Below are 16737 nucleotides of genomic sequence, written 5' to 3'. Positions count from 1 at the left end.
TCAATGGACTTGCAAGGTAAAGGTCAATAGTGGACACCTGCCTTCTGTAGTTTAGGGGAAACTCTACTCTGTGTACTTCCAATTTTAAATAGAAACTCCCAAAATAAAAACATTTAACATAATTTTTTGTAATCTGAAAAAGACTCTATGATTCCTTAAGACTTAGTGCATTATGTCAAATTTAAATCTTAATGTTGGAATATCAGTTTACCTAGGACTCAATAAAGCAGAACAATCTACTAACCAAGATTTGTGTCCAGCACTTGCAAAATAGAAACTATATTTTTGGGTGGGTGGAGAAGAATATTTGTTTTGAAGTAGCATTTATTAAAATACAAGGGGACTTTAAAAGTTTGTGGGAAATGGGATTAAAAGATAATTTCCTTACAAAATATTTTGAAATCTGTGCATAGTTTTTCATAGTACTCATTTTCCATGAACTTTTTTGAAGACCTCCTCAGGTGAATGGATTTCAAAAATTTTTTGCACCAAAATAAGCTTATCTTTTAATGCCATTTCCATGAATTTTTTGGAGTATCCTCATACTCCAATTTTACCTAGATCCAGATGAAACAGTTTCATTTTTAAAAAATCCATAAAAATATACAAATGGAGGTTATGTACAAATTTGCTTTATCCCAGTGAGAAGAGGTATGATTTAGTTAGTGTTATAACTTTACATGTATGATCCAAAACTTCAAATGAGTTGCAGGGTACTCTATTTCCCTTCAGCCACTAAGAAATTCCTAATAATTAAGTTTTCTATACCTTTCAAACCATGGCTTTTTAGGTATACCTTTAAATATGATCATTAAATGAAGGACATAACAATTCATTATAAGAACTGTTCTTAATTATAATATACTGTTAATAACCTGACATGCTTACCGTAGAATAAATTATATGCATGTATTTTGAGAACAAGTTCATGCTTGGATTGTTTTTTTAATATCCTAACATAATAAATCATTTCCTATTTTTTTTTTTTTTTGTTACAGACTACTCAAAGATATTCAAACAGCCCAAGAAACTTTTGGTTATTTAGGGTTGGCTGATTTTATAAAACATTGATCATTTACTGCCAATTTACAGTCAAGCCCTAGGTAGCCTTTTGTTTCTTTATTTTTTGGCTTCAGTTTCCATCAGGCCCTCCTTGTGCAGGCAAAATGGAGATAAAGTCAGCGACTTTATTCCTTCTTTGATCATCAGCCTACAATAAAATGTCTGGACAATTTTAAGAGTACTTTGTCTAAAGAAGAATCCTACTGTCTTTTCCCTCTTCCTCAGTGCCAGCAGTGACAGTTCCCTCTACAACGCACAACATTTGAAAGGACTTGTTTGGTGCTGATCCTGAAGAAGATGGACATGGAAATAAATATGTATCAGGGGAAACTGGTGGGTTTAAGCATGAGACGCCAAGACCTTTGTCTCTCACTGAACAAATGCAGGTTGGCAGCGTCTGCACCAGCACAAATCGTGCTGCTCTTTCTACAGTATCACATTGCAAACACGGACTTCTCTGACCCCCGAGCCAGCTCAGTATTCTGGCCAGAACTCGCCCACTCACTGGCTGAGGGTCTGTATTGTAGATTATTCTTTCCCAAGTGCATTGTTATGATTAGTCTGCATTTTTCCAAGATGAACCTCATTTCGTTATCTACCTTCAAGTGAAATTTCTTGACGTCTGTATATGCTTTTCTAATTTGTATTTTAGTGTTCATCTGCAAAAGACATTTATTTCCTCGAGGGAATACTTTCTTCAACATCATTAAAGAAAATATTAAGTATAAGATGTTCCAATAATGTTTCCCTCAGATCCAAGCTATACCTCCCATCACTGTCTCCTCTTTTTTTCTTTTTTATTATCAGCTAGGGACTAGTTTTCAGTCCATGAGATAACAGCATACATACAGAGGCCCCACTAGATTCCTGAGTAAACATTGAGAAAAAAAAAATTAAGTCATCCCAACTCTCAAATGTTGTTTTTCAAGGCTCAGGACATACAATCTCAATAAGGAGGGTGGCAGTGTTTATGAATTAGCTCCTCCTTGTTTGAACCTTCGTGCCCTTCCTAAAGCTCTGTTTGTACAGCTTGTTCTGCAGTGTTCATCTGCAGACAAAAACCCTGGCCAGTGTTTACTCTGCATGATGTATCCTTAAGTTGGGGGTCAAACGATTTCATCGGATATGGGATCAATCCGCGTCCCCCTGTATCTACGCATCACTGTGACACAAACGACATATTGACTGCTAATTTGTACTTCCCTTCCTCATCCAACAGCTCACAGATTCAGGGGAGTTGAATAGTCCCTCCATTCCACCAGCCTTGATGAAACATCTAAATGACCACTTTTACTTATTCAATATAAATATTTCACAAGTGTGCACTTTAAATAGACCATATACAGTTCAAGGTAAGAACTGTATCGCTTTCTTTCTCATAGGGCCTCTGCCTCTGACTAGTTCAGGTCCCTACTGTACATTCCCTTAGCTCCCTAAATATCGCTTCATGGCACTTGGCACATCTATAATTTATCATCAAATTAATTACTGGAAACACGACTGCTATTTTCAGTACCCTACAGACTCCACAAGACAGACCAGTATGGTTTTGTTTAGCATGTATCCTCAGCAGGGCACAGGGCCATTCTCCTAGTAGTTCAACATACATAGATGGGAAAAAAGGAAGCAAGCAAGGCTTGCTCAGCAATGCACCTGATTTTAGGCCAAACTGAATCTAAATGGGTTCCTACAAAAAACAAAAGGGCTTCCTTCAATCTGCCTGGGTGAGTCAAGGTCACACTGAGCCTATGAATCCCTGGTAACAGCAGGATTCCAGAACTATGCGGATCACAAAGGAAATAGAAAACGTGGTTGTATGAAGAAGTCAGCATCTAGATCCACAGAGTCCCATCCGCTCTCTCTCTCAAACACTGTCTCTAACTGTGAACATCACAGCATGCAAGAACAAGGTGCTAAGGCAAGGGAACACCCATTCTGAAGAAGGAGCTCTTCCAGGGCTAGAGGTGGAGCAGAGTTAGCAGTGTGTTCTCTGGTCTGGATGCTCTTCTAACCCAGTGCATCTCCTTTATCTCCTCTACATCTCTCTTTCTAAAGCCAACACACCGAGGCTGCAGGACACAGCTGTGGATCTGAATCATCATCCCCTTGTTTATCTGTGGTAATCCAGTTACAAATAAATATTATGTTATATGATCATCATTGTGCCAGTACTTTATAAAACCTTAAGTCTGATTAACAGCACTGACTTTTCTTTTACCTAGTGGCCAAGTCGCTCAAACCTATACACAGGTCCCTCCTCCCCCAAACATCTGCTATATTCACGGTGTCACTCTCCAGCTCCACAGGTGACTGTGGCTCTCATAAACTGAGCTCTTGGGTTTTTTGTTTGTTCATTTTATTCCCTAGAATGGAGCACTGGCATGTAGCACCTAAAAAGATGACTGCAACCTCCATTTCTGCCTGAGAGAGAGGAAAGGCTCCTTAAAGATGGCTGTGTTTATGAAATCCCTCCTAACTTACCACAGTCTTTTCCTTCCCATCTTTACTTTCTAGTTACCCTAATAATCAGCATCGCAGTATTAGGAATATATTTATTATCACTGATTTGCCTCTTCAATTATTTCATTTTCTTAAACAGACAAAGTTCCCAGGACCCTAAGACAATGGTTTTTCTTTGTGTTTCCAAAAATGCCTGGCTTACAGCTATTCTATACACAACTCTAAGTTAGATTTCACTAAGTGAGTTTAATTTATTGCAACATATTTGTTGTGACTTTATCTCCTATAGTTACATGTTGCTCATAATTGTGTCTTACAATAATACTGAGTGCAACAAGAGCCTATATAGTTTCATAAACATAAATTTTATATAATCATTAAAATCCATTGAAAGCACAAGCACCACCCATATGTCTTAGTTTGCTTGCTTTTTGTTTCTGCATATAATGAAGCTAATGATCAGAGATATGAAATGACCTGTCAACTGAAAAGTTGTAATGCTAGCTGGTGGCCTCAGCAAACCAAATAAGAAATTGCGAGCATTACGTAAAATGAAAAAGTATGGATTAAGCATGATAACACAGTCTGATAAGAGGTGTTTATGTTTTTCCAATGTCTACAGAGAGAAAGTAATACCACAATTTACTTCTTATTAGAAGGAGACAAAAAATCTTGCTTTCCTAAGTTACAAAAGTACTTTAGCAGCAATGAACTCATTTAGTTTCACTGACTCCTTGAGAAAAAATTTGGAGAATATATTAACTCTGTTATAAACATACTGTGCAGAGAGTCGAAGTGGAAGGACTTTAGACGGTTCACCAAAATTAGTGGTTAAAGCTCTAATCCCCACATGATGAAGCCGCATCTGTTCATTGGGCAGCTCTCAGATTTATAAACACAGCCAATATAAAGTAATTTTGATAAAAAATAGACCTTAATATCTTCTAAAATAGTTCTAAAACTGCAGAGAAGAGCAAATATGAGAATATTCATTCAAGAACTAAGAAGAAAGACAAACAGGAAAATCTGGACAATTTCATGTTCAAATGATCTTGGTTTCTTTGAACCACATAACTACATAGAGCATCAGAGGGTAAAAAAAATTAGAATGATTCTTTTCCTGTGTTTATATAATCTGGAATAGTAACCATTTTCCCCAGGATAAATTTTAAATTACTGTGGAGAAAAGAAAAACATAAAAGATGAGAACCAACACTGAAATCCCCACACACTCCCCAGGGTGAGGTCTGAGTAAGCAGCAAACCTCTCCTCAGAGAAGTGTGTAACTGCTATATGGTTAATCCATTTGGAACACCTTGTTCTAAACGGAGAGACCAAAGAGATTTGCTGTAAAATCTTCTATTCCAACTCCCAAGAAGACAACAGTGGATTAGGTGACCAGGGAGACTACTTGGAAATTTCTATGCCTGTGGTGTTTCTGAGTCATGTCTTTGGTCAGGGATAAAGCTGATTTTCAACGATGTGGCTCATGCTTCAACAATGTTTTGCTCTAGACAGATGGGCCATATGGAAACTATGAACTGGCTTCATAGACAGGGCCATGATGAGCCAATGCAACATTTTTATGTTTTCTGTTTCTATTCAAGCCGCCTAGTGAACAATATATTATCATAAGTCATGGTATATTATATGCCTTTGTTAAAATTCTGAGTCGTGATTTTTTTTAATGTTATAGATGTTTTTAATATAGAAATTTAAAAAAAATACACTTTCATTTAACAAAAAAAGGTCCATAGTATTCTGGAGGTTAAATATACTTCAATTCTTCCCTCAAGGTGTTGGCTTGCTTTGATAGACTAATGGTCCAAAAGATGGAAAATATGTTATAAAAATCATAGATATCAGAGATTTTCTTTCCAATGAGATCAAATAATAATTTTAATACCTTCAAAAAAGATTCTAATAACAAGAACAAAACTAAAAATATGCAGTTTTTCTGAGAATACAAGGCTGGTATCATCCACTAGACAGTTAACTTGGGTTTGCTACCTTAATAATTATTAGGAGAGAAATATGCATTGCATTTCCACACTTAAAAAAATAAAGCAAATTTGCTCTTTTTTTCTGGATTGGCTTAAAATTTAATGAGAAACTGTATGGGTGAGGAAAAATTATAGTACTTGACATAATACCCAAATGGGCCAAATGAACAGCAGTTATGTGATTGCAAGTTTTGTATGAGATAGGGGAGGGCTACAGAATGGCTGAAATTAATATGTGAAAAATGATTGCACTGGCTCCTTAGAGGTATTCAGAAACTATCATATGTTTCACTCAGCTTGTAAATCTGCAAAGGCTGTGATGAAAAATGATCACATTTCATTATGATAATTAGAATATAGCAGTCTCAGCTGTTTTTCTAAAGAAATAAGGTTAGAGACATAGATAAAATGGGTACTAATTGTTTAAAAAGGGGAAGAATTTAAAGTACTTTAAATGTCCTTTCAGGGATACTTATGAAAATACAATTCCATTGTATGCCTAAGATTAGCAAGGAATAACAAGATTTCTCCATATAATAAGTGAATCTTATATTTTAGAGATGATATTTCTCAGCTTCTGGTATTTTCTATTTTTATCAGAGAAAATCTTGCGGGAAACTATAAAATTTACTCATCCCAACTCACTATGATGAACATGGGGTGCCAGTTTGTGCTGTAATTACTGCAAACCAGCACAACAAACATCAAAAGTGACAAATTATTATTCTGCTACAGCCAGATAGATTTGAATGTTTTAATGATCAAAATGTCAATTAATTTTTAAACAATAAAACAGTCATAGGAGATCATTCAGATCCTAAAGGAATGATTTTCTACACACTCTCATATTTGCCTTGCTGTAAAAGTTTTGTAAGACTGTTACCTATAATTTTACTTTGGCTTATTACTATTACCTATTTCTAGGAAGGGGAAATTCAGTAAGAGATTAGAATTCTAACCTTCTATTCCATAGTTCTTATTCACTCTAACTGACCATATTTATTTTTTAAACATCAGCTATAAACTTTTGGTTCTTCTCCTACTTGCAAGGAGCCGTTCTGGAAGGCAGGAGGTCACAGCCATGAGGTCCCATGCTTCCCACTACATAGAAGCGCAATCTTCAACTTCTTTGGGAGAGGCAGAACATTTTCTACAAAACTGAATGTGTGTGTGTGTGTGTGTGTGTGTGTGTGGTGGGGCAGGTGTTTGGACTACTAAAAAGACACAGGCTGAGATGCCTGCTTCCCATTTTGCATTGCCTAGGTTTATGTCTCAACTCCACTGTTTACTCTAGCTTCCTCAGCTCAAGTAGCTGAGTCCCTGTCATTCACATGGAAGCCCTGGACAGAGTTCCAAACTCCTGGCTTCAGCCTGGCCCAGTCCTGGGGTTGCAGGTATCTAAAGAGTGAACCAGTGGGTGGGAGTTTTCTGTCTGTATCTCTGCCAAATAAATAAATAAATAAATAAATGAATTGATGGTGTATATGTTTGTGTTAACTTAAAAACATACATCTTTGAAGATACACTTCATTACTTCCAAAAATAAAGACTTTCTTAGAGCTGACACATAAGCATTGGATCCTATTTGTACAATGTAAAAAGAAAACAGCCTTGTTAACTATTTTGTAATCCTTTTAAATTATTCTTTTTCATAATTCAACTGCCTCTCTACTAGACTTGCTCTTTCTTATCAACAGTTAAGTCACATACCGATGTGTTAGAACAAGAGACAATTTTTATGATTGAATGGTTTTTCCTGCTTTAGGATAAACATTGCTACCTTATAACAATGTACCCATTGTGCATTTCCTATCATAGAATGCCTGCAAGATCTGTTAGATCTTCTACACTGTATTTTTAAAGGAATTGCTTTTAAAATATCTTGCTTCTGGGACACAGCTATTGGTCAACAGCAAAATAAATGTATATTTTTCAACATTTCAACAGATATTAAACACCTTCTACTCGCTTCAAATTATGAATCCACATACCATCTATGGAATAAATATCAATTGTAGATATGAAATTCATGACACAATAAACACGTGCTTTAATGGGACTCACACATTTTTACTACAGGTTTAAATATTTAATATACTGACAATGTCACTGTTTTAATGCTGCCTGCTAAGAGAATTTGATACTTCCTAATGGCACATCAGCCACTCCAGGACATTGTAAGGAAACAGCCATTATAGTGTATCTATAGGCAATAGCAGAGCATGAAAGAGCGCTGCTTTCTACATACAATGAGGCTACACACACTAAGTGCTTTTCCAAATAGAAGCCATTTGCTTTTTGACCACTAGCAGTATCAGCCCTAAATGCATTTTCGTAAGTCTTTTAAAAAAGACTTATGAAACTATAAGATAATTCCAAGTGTCAGTGATCTTCTATGCTTCTTAGTTGAACTATTCATCTGCAGGTGACCGTTGGGATAAGAAAGGAACATTATCTTACAGCTTAATTTATGCACTGGATGGAGAAGTAGGTATCAAAAATCATAGGGTTTTGTGATATTCACACAACTCTTTTTGAGTAACAATGAAGAAAACCATGATGAAAGCAGCATTATAAATACAAAGGCCAGAAAACAAAAGCAAAAAAACCCATACATGCTGAAAAGAACAAAAACCAGTTCTGGATAAAACACAGGAGTGACAAATGCTATTAATGCTCCAAAACACTCTACAAACAAAATGGCATTATTCAACAGGATGCAACGGAATCGGAAAAAAGCAACGATCCATCATGAGACACAAAATCATCCAGAATAAGCAGGTATGGATGTAAGCCACACAGAGGGTTTCTTTCCTTACTTGCACAGGTATCGTGAAGGATTTGAAAGGTCTTTCACCATGAAGCACTCGCCCCCATTCACACAGAAAGTTTTCTCCTTCTCGGCACACTTGACAAGGTGACTTGTCCCGGTGGTGGACGTCGATGTGGCTGGAGAGGAGAGAGAACAGAAGAAGGTTTACGTCCATATTTCCCTGTCTAAGCGGATTTCACTCTTACACTCTCTTAGGTGAAAATGTTCACATGATATAGAGTGAACTTCACTAAACTTTCAGACTTGGCAAACAATAGGAGAGAAGTTAAGGACTATTTGTGTGTACTTAGAATGCATTTAATGGACCAAAAACTATGCATAGATTTATTTATTTAAATTCTATGCATAGATTTAAAAAAATTTTTACACCAAAATAAACTTATCCTTTAATTCTACTTTTCCATGAACTTTCTGATGTACCCTTGTGGAGTCCAATTCTAAAACAATAAGTAATTATACAGTTAATTTAATGATGGGGCCGGTGCTGTGGCGCAGTGGGTTAATGCTCTGGCTTGAAGCACCGGCATCCCATATGGGCGCCGGTTCTAGTTCTGGCTGCTCCACTTCCGATCCAGCTCTCTGCTATGGCCTGGGATAGCAGTAAAGGATGGCCCACATCCGTGGGCCCCTGCACCCATGTGGGAGACCCGGAAGAAGCTCCTGACTACTGGCTTCAGATTGGCCCAGCTTCTGCCGTTGCGGCCAGTTGGGGAGTGAACCATCAGATGGAAGACCTCTCTCTCTCTCTCTGCCTCTCCTCTCTTTGTGTAACTCTGACTTTCAAATAAATAACCTTTTTTAAAAATTTAATTATAATTAAATAGGAAAAAGGCACAACATTTTTTACAACCAATGCTTTATCCTCTAAGGTAGCTGGAAAAAGAGAAGCTCTAACATCATGAAGGAAAATCACATTTTCCAGGAAAACTCAAAGGTACTGGTCCAAGGTCATGTCAATGCAGCTTAATTTGGATGTCAGTTTTTAATGGCAACTAATTTATAATATTATTCATTTTATAATTTATAATAATATTCATTTTGGAAATTAATGCTTTATATGTACAGTGGCTTTCAATTTAAAATTTTTATTAATATAAAAAATAAATAAATATAAATAATTTATGCATTCCATAGGTACAGTTCCAAGAAGACAACCACACTTCCCCCACTCCCCTTCTCTTCCCCATGCCCCTTCCTCCCTCACTCCCTCCCTCCCCTCTCTTCATCAGTTTTTGCAAAGCCATAATTTTAACCCACTCTATATTCACAGGCTTAATTCCCTACTAGCCATAATATTCAACAAGTAAAAAGTAGGGAGATCACAATCCCACAGGAATATAAACAAGGGCTAAAAACTACAATCATATCCCAAAATGACCATTTCATTCTTATGCGTTTTTGGTATTCACAGATCAGAGAAAGCATATGACATTTGTCTTTTTGAGACTGGCTAATTTTACTAAACATAATGGTTTCTAGTTGCATCCGATTTGTTTCCATTTTTAGATAGTATGTATAGCAAAGAAAAACATAAGGTGGCTTATCAATTCCAAATGAAAAAATTATAATTGAATATATATTCACATGTAGATCAGAAGCCATTCTGCTAAAAGTTTCTGCTCGGTTCTAGTTCATATTCAAAAGAACACTCTTGAATGGCTGATTGCCATAAAACTTTTGAGGAAATGGAAAGACAGTTCCGCATCTCTGAGAATGTCAAATGAAGTAGGATAAAAATAAAATTTACTCTTTTGAATTAGGGGTTGAAATCAGCCTTCATTTGGGTTTACAACATCTTTATGTGAAAATGTTTACATTCACTTGTCAAACTTCACAGCTATGTGGAAGTGAATTTGAAAATGACGCCACTGGGGCTGGTGTTGTGGTGTAGTGGGTAAGCTACAGCCTGCAGTGCGGACATCCCTTATGGGCACCAGTTTGACTCCTGGCTGCTCCACTTCCCATCCAGCTCCCTGCTAATGCACCTGGGAAAGCAAAAGAGGATGGCCCAAGTGATTGGGCCCCTGCACCCATGTGAGAGACCTGGAAGAAGCTTCAGGATCCTGGCTTTGCATTGGCCCAGCCCTGGCCATTGTGGCCATTTGGGGGAGTGAATCAGTGGATGGAATACTTTTCTCTTTCTCTCCTTCTCTCTCTGTAACTCTGCCTTTCAAATGAATAAATCTTTTTTTTTTTTTTTTTTTTGACAGGCAGAATGGACAGTGAGAGAGAGAGAGAGGGAGAGAAAGGTCTTCCTTTTCCGTTGGTTCACCCCCCAATGGCTGCTGCGGCTGGCACACCACGCTGATCCGAAGCCAGGAGCCAGGTGCTTCTCCTGGTCTCCCATGGGGTGCAGGGCCCAAGCACTTGGGCCATCCTCCACTGCCTTCCCAGGCCACAGCAGAGAGCTGGACTGGAAGAGGGGCGACCGGGACAAAATCTGGCGCCCCAACCGGGACTAGAACCCGGTGTGCTGGCGCCGCAAGAGGAAGATTATCCTATTGAGCCGCGGCGCCAGCCAAAATCAATCTTTAAAAAAAGAAAAGAAACTGATGTCTACACCATTGGTCTGTGGAGTCAATGAAGCTATAACTTGAGCTGAGGCTTCAAGGGTACTGAGTTTCAGAACCTCTCCCTCCTTGAACATCATTCAAGACACCACAGACAGTGCTCAGTTCCTATTCAAAACAGTCTAATTCACACAGTGCTCATTACTGATATTATTAGGATAAGAAGCAAAACCAGAAACAAGTCAGTGAAATTTTTACTTACTCTATCGGAAAGAATATCCAGCTTTAGACAATTTTTTTTATTGTCTACTGACTCATTCTTAGATTTTTAGCTATTTGTCTTCCTTGCTAATTTCTACTTTATTAGGGGAGTTTTGGAAACTCATTTCCTTTTTTTTTCCCTTTCTTTCATATATTATTTTCCCTTCTGCCTTTTGTGCCCATTTCTTTAGAAAGTGTGCATTTTGTTGTGATTTTTGATTTCTTCCTGATCATTATTCTACCAGGGTCGAGTACTCAACATCTGATTATTCAGTTTCTGAATTACTCATAACCTTTCTTGCCTCTTATTGAAGGTGAACGCATGTTGGTGGACCGTTTTCACTGCTCTGGGGATGAATTTTTCAGTCAAAGTAACTTGGATTTTGGAGACAGATCTGCTTCAAATCCCATCTCCTACTAGCTTTGTGTCCTTCAGCAAGTCACTTAACCGCCACCCAGGTGATCAATTTTCCCATTTAGAAAATAAGGATATTTATACTCTTAGAGGATTTTTTGCAGAATTATTGATAATCTGGGTAAAAGCACAAAAACAGCATTTGATAATAACAGTAAGTTATTAATGGGTGAGAGAAGAGCCTTAATTTTGTATTTTTCAACCAGATAAGAAGCTTGACAATGGAAAACTTGGGATTTCAAAGATGCTATTGTTGAATCTACTATTGAACACTACAATTGGGTCAATTTTCTAATTTCTCCAACAAAAATCCCTTTTCAAAATGCATTTCAAGATATGTTTCACAAGTCTACAAACAAAAGGAATGAGAGTGAAGAGGGGGTGATTTTAGCATCTATTATCAGCTATCCTTTAACAACTGAATCGGAAAGAAAATAAAAGTTGCTTTTAAAATCATGGAGCAGACAACATTTCTCTATTTCCCACGGCATCTAATTTTAACATAATACTATATTTTCATGTGAAAACATGTTTAATTATGTGCTATGCATTAATATTTTCATCCAAGACAACTGCTTCCAAAAAAATAATCAGGAAGGAAGTTGCCTTCAGTCTTCAAGGTTTTGTGCTTCAGACTTTCAGCTGCTGACAAGATTCCAAGGGATGACAAATTGGGCAGGGTATCCTTTCTGGCCGCTGAGCAGCGCAGCATGGACCACCTGCAGTGTGCTGTCACCATACATTTCTGCAGAGGACATCAACCTCCCACAGACCCTGGCGGTGTCTGAATCCCTGACAGGTTCCGAAGGATTTCCCTTCACCCAAGCGGAGCTGCAGACACTGCACAGACTTCTCGAAAAAGATCCTTAGGCTTTTACTAAAAACAACACCAACACCCCCTCCTCCCTCAACACACACACACACACAAATGTAGAAATTCCATATACACTGTAAAATAATAATTAAAAGTAGAGATAGAAGAGACAGATCCAGCACGTTACCTCTGAGACTTACTAATTCTGTAAATTATCAAAATATGTTAAGATTAATAAATACATGTTAAAACTTGAAATAGGGGCTGACATTTTGGCAGGGCTATCTAAGCCACTGCTTGCGATGCCAGCATGCCGCATCACAGCGTTGGTTCAGGTCTCAGCTGTTCTGCTTCAGATTCAGCTACCTGCTAATGCACCCACAGGGGAGACCCAGATGGAGTTCCTACCTCTTGGCTTTAGCATGGCCCAGCCCTGGTAATTGTAGCTACTGGGGGATTGAACCAGCAGATGGAAGATTTTCTATCTCTTTCCCCTTCTTTCCCTCCCTCCCTCCCTCCTACCCTTCCTCCCACCCTCCATTTGGTAAGTGTCGGGAAATAATGAAACAGACACAGCAAGTCTTACATCAAGCTATGCAAACACCATTTCTGCGGGGTTGGGGTGGGGTAGGGTTGTAGGGGCACTTTATTAAAAGCAAAGCTAAAAGTTTCCCAGGCAGAATTTTTTTCCATACATAACAGATGACCTCCAGTGGTTGTTCTGGGAAGGAGGTGAAACAGACATCATTTAGGGCTTAATACACCTGTCTCCCTCTGCTTTGTTTGGGAATTAATGTTCTACTAGCACTAAAAAATGAACAACTACTAGGACACTGCTAACAATGACTTCACTGCTTTATGTTTGCCATGTCTATGAACACATCATCCCAAACACACTTTCTTTTGCATGTTAGCAAGGAAAGTATTCCTTACAGTATTGTAAGGAAGAAAGTGTCAATAAAGCAGCAACTTATGACTACAGAATGCACTTTGGAGTATTTTCCTGTAGACCTGGTCAAGACTAGTGATCACTCCCAGGGAGGCTGCCTGAGGATCTGGAGACCAAGATCACTATATGGGGATCCCAAAGTGCTCCACCACACAACAAGTCATCTTCCTCCTTCCTTGCCTCCCTCCTCCTCCCTTCCTAACACCCCCCCCCCCCCGCCGCCGCCCCCTGCCTCATTTCCTCACTTTCTTCCTCCCTCCCTCACTTCTTACATGTCTGCCTATTATGTGCAGGACACAATGATATCAAGTGAAGCAAGTGGGGTTAAAGATTTGAAGACCTCTGAGCTGGGGTTTTGGCACAGAGGTTAGGTTGCTGTCTGGGATGCTTGTACCCCATATCAGAGTGCCTGGCTCAAGTCCTGGCCACTCTAGTTTCCCATTAATGTATACCCTGGGAGAGAGTGGATGGTGGCTCACATACTTGGGCCTCTGGCCACCCTTGTAGGAGACCTGGTTTGAGTTCCAGGCTCTTGGGTGACTTAGCCCAGCCTGGCTGTTGTAGGCATTTGGAGAGTGAGCCAGTGTGTGGAGGAACTTCTCTCTCTCTCTCTCTCTCTCTCTCTCTCTCTCTCAAATATAATGAAAATAAATGAATGAAAGTTTTTTTTTTTTTAATGTAGGCTGAAAGCAATTCTACTTAAAGGGAGACTCTTACAGATAAAATGCATTTAAATGAACATTGAAGTTAAATGAAAAAAAAAAAAAAAAAACCAAAACAGGTCCAAAGTTTAATTTTGCCAATTACTTTCTCTGTGACTTCTGCTCAGCTACCTGCCCTCCTGAAATTCAGTGCAAAAATGAGGTACCACAAGATTTGTAGTGAAGTTTGCTGAAATGCTTTGTCAGTTGCAACTCAATAACTGATGATACTGCCAATGTCTGCCCAGATTCTGGGATTATATATATTCAAGCCTCAGATACTGTTTCCTAGGAAATTAGTCTACAAAATGCAACATGACATGACGAATATTGAATCACTGAATGATTGTAAAGCAATAAGTAAAAAGACAATAATTTAGTATATTTTAACTTTATTATAATTGCTTCTCAATAGGTTATACCCAATAAATTTGCTTATAAAATATTGAAGGACAATTTAAAAGAAAACTAGTTAAGCTCAAGATTTATTCTTCACTTTCATAATCTAAACAACTCCATAATATTTGACTGAACTACCAAGTTACATTAATTGAATATATTTATAGTACTATGTGTTAGCATAACAGTTTAAAAGTTATAACATTTTAAATAGTGTGATGGTCCACAGGATATGGAATACAACACGCTTTGTTTATACCTTAGGAATTACTTCTTTAGATATATAGAATAAGAATCTGAGGAATAATTAAGTGTTTTTGCTGCTCATTACAAAATATTTTCCCATGGAATCACACAGTATTTCCTGTGGAGTGCCAGTTTTTATTTTTTTTGTTTTTGTTTTTGTTTTTTCCCCTCTGCTCAAGGCAGGCTAAGAATATAGTGTTGAAAAGGATGGCAGGCTTTCTTGCTTGTTTGAAGTGGTGTTTTCCTTATCAGTGAAGTACACATCAGCAACAGTCTGGGACCATTACACAAATGCAAATTACAGATAAAAAAGGCACTCAATTCTTCTTTGACAATTAGCAGGAATAAACAGTACATACCCCGTGGAGCAATTATTAGTTCCGTTCTGCCCAGAGTGAATGAGTGTTTACCAGCATTTTTTTTCCAGAGAATCCTTAATAATTTACTTGCAGAAAATTTAACTAAATACGTCTATTTAGTTTTCTCAACGAAATACCCAAATTTGCAACATTCTAAATATTCTAATATTAAGTGCCAATCACTACAAAATTAGATTTTTTAAAATCTTACCTGTGATATCTTCAGTGTCTGTGTATTTAGAAATCTGCATGCTTTCTTATGCCCAGTTTTTAAAAAAAGATCTGAAATTATTCTTGCTCAGAACAGAGCTCTTTTGCAATTTGGTAATAAAAGCTCCTGGAGCTCCTGTTGGGGACGAATGCAGAGGTGGCTCCAGAGGAGGAGGCAGAAGCTGGGCAGGAAGAGCTGAGCCACCTAGGGCGGCTCCTCTGGGTGCCAAGGTGCAGCCTGCGGCTCCTCCAAGGAAAACTCCAGAGCCAGACACAGAGCCACCGAGGCACTGTCATTCTGGGTTGGCATTTTCTTTCTGAGCTGTAATTCAATCCCTTGCTGAATAGCAAATGGGTGCTTGGATAGGGGGAAAAAAAAGACAGGAGAAGATGAGAGAGACCTGTACTGACTTGGAAGTTCCCAGGGCCAATCCTGGGACTGAAGTTGACCTCTCCTCTGGCGAACCCTGCTAAAGAGCAGAAAGGAAGCCAGGAAAGACCGTCGTCGTGAGGCCACCCACAGAATCAGAATGTTCTAAAGTAGAAGTGGCCACCCTACTTCATGAACTTCAGGATTTGTCCAGTGAGTCAGAAACACCCGGAGGTTTGCAGACTGCCTAGAAGGTGGCAACTTAACACCAAGGACCGAGGGGGATGAACTGGTTGAACTGATGAACCTGGGCTTGGGCATCACTGAAACATATATGGAATGGTAGGACTAGAAAAAGGACCTTAGCATAGTTTATGATTTATCCCACATTGTAAAGGAAGATATAAATCACCTCAAAAAGAACAGCTCTGCACATTTAATAAAATACCTCCAGCTATGAATTCATAAATGTGCACGGGGGAAGGCTGGCCAAGGTCACACAAGTGATTTAGGAAATGCTTGTTTTCTGTTTTGTTAAATGTATATGGGGGCTGAAGTAGATTAAAAAGAATGCTCCCAGGTTCTTCTCTCCCTTACACACTCTCTGGACAGACCCTGATATTATTTCTTCCTTCTTCAGCAGAATGAACAGTGACCTCTGGATGTCTCTCCTCATAAAACAAAATTATAATTTTTGATGTAACACTGATGTCATTTGTAGCTAAACAGAAAGCAGATTCTGAGTTCCCAGTTGCTGAGCAAACACCGTATCACTAGCCAGTGTTATCCTCAGAAAAATAAGATGGTTGGGAGGGTTATTTTCCAAACATTTGAGTGCTTTTTTTTTTCTTTTCTTCTGGCAGTGCATTTGACTCATGATATACTCTCATCTTCCTGGTCTACTACTTCTAAGAGGGCAACAGCGCAGAGGTGTAATGCCGTGGAGTATGTCCCAGCTTTGCAAAGGAGAGTAGAGTGTCTTCCCACAGTGGGTAGCTGACTGGGTGGAGTTACAAGAAAGCTACATGTTCTTCTTCTTCACAAAGCTGATAACCTCTTCTTAACTAAGAATCTAACATCAATAACACAGTTCTGCTATATATTTTCTACAAATCACTGACAGTTTTATATGAATATAAAATTTC

General features: G+C 38.4%; 1 protein-coding gene across 15 annotated transcripts in view; it reads right to left on the bottom strand.

Moving 5' to 3' along the window:
* LOC100008920 (pro-neuregulin-1, membrane-bound isoform) overlaps positions 1-16737 on the bottom strand; it is a 231320-nt gene that overhangs the window by 30125 nt on the left and 184458 nt on the right. For 13 of the 15 annotated variants that reach the window (XM_008252178.4, XM_002709546.5, XM_070068530.1 and 10 more), the window contains one exon: positions 8345-8474. In XM_008252178.4, the coding sequence (XP_008250400.1) occupies positions 8345-8474 (130 nt within the window). Of the gene's footprint in view, positions 1-8344; positions 8475-16737 lie in introns of those variants that run through there. The other 2 variants (XM_017339050.3, XM_017339054.3) reach the window with 1 other exon arrangement.

Source organism: Oryctolagus cuniculus, chromosome 2, assembly GCF_964237555.1.
Source record: "Oryctolagus cuniculus chromosome 2, mOryCun1.1, whole genome shotgun sequence".
In the NCBI taxonomy this organism is placed as follows: Eukaryota; Metazoa; Chordata; class Mammalia; order Lagomorpha; family Leporidae; genus Oryctolagus; species Oryctolagus cuniculus.
Note: the sequence above shows the minus strand (reverse complement) of the source record. Positions and strands in the feature narration are given on the sequence as shown.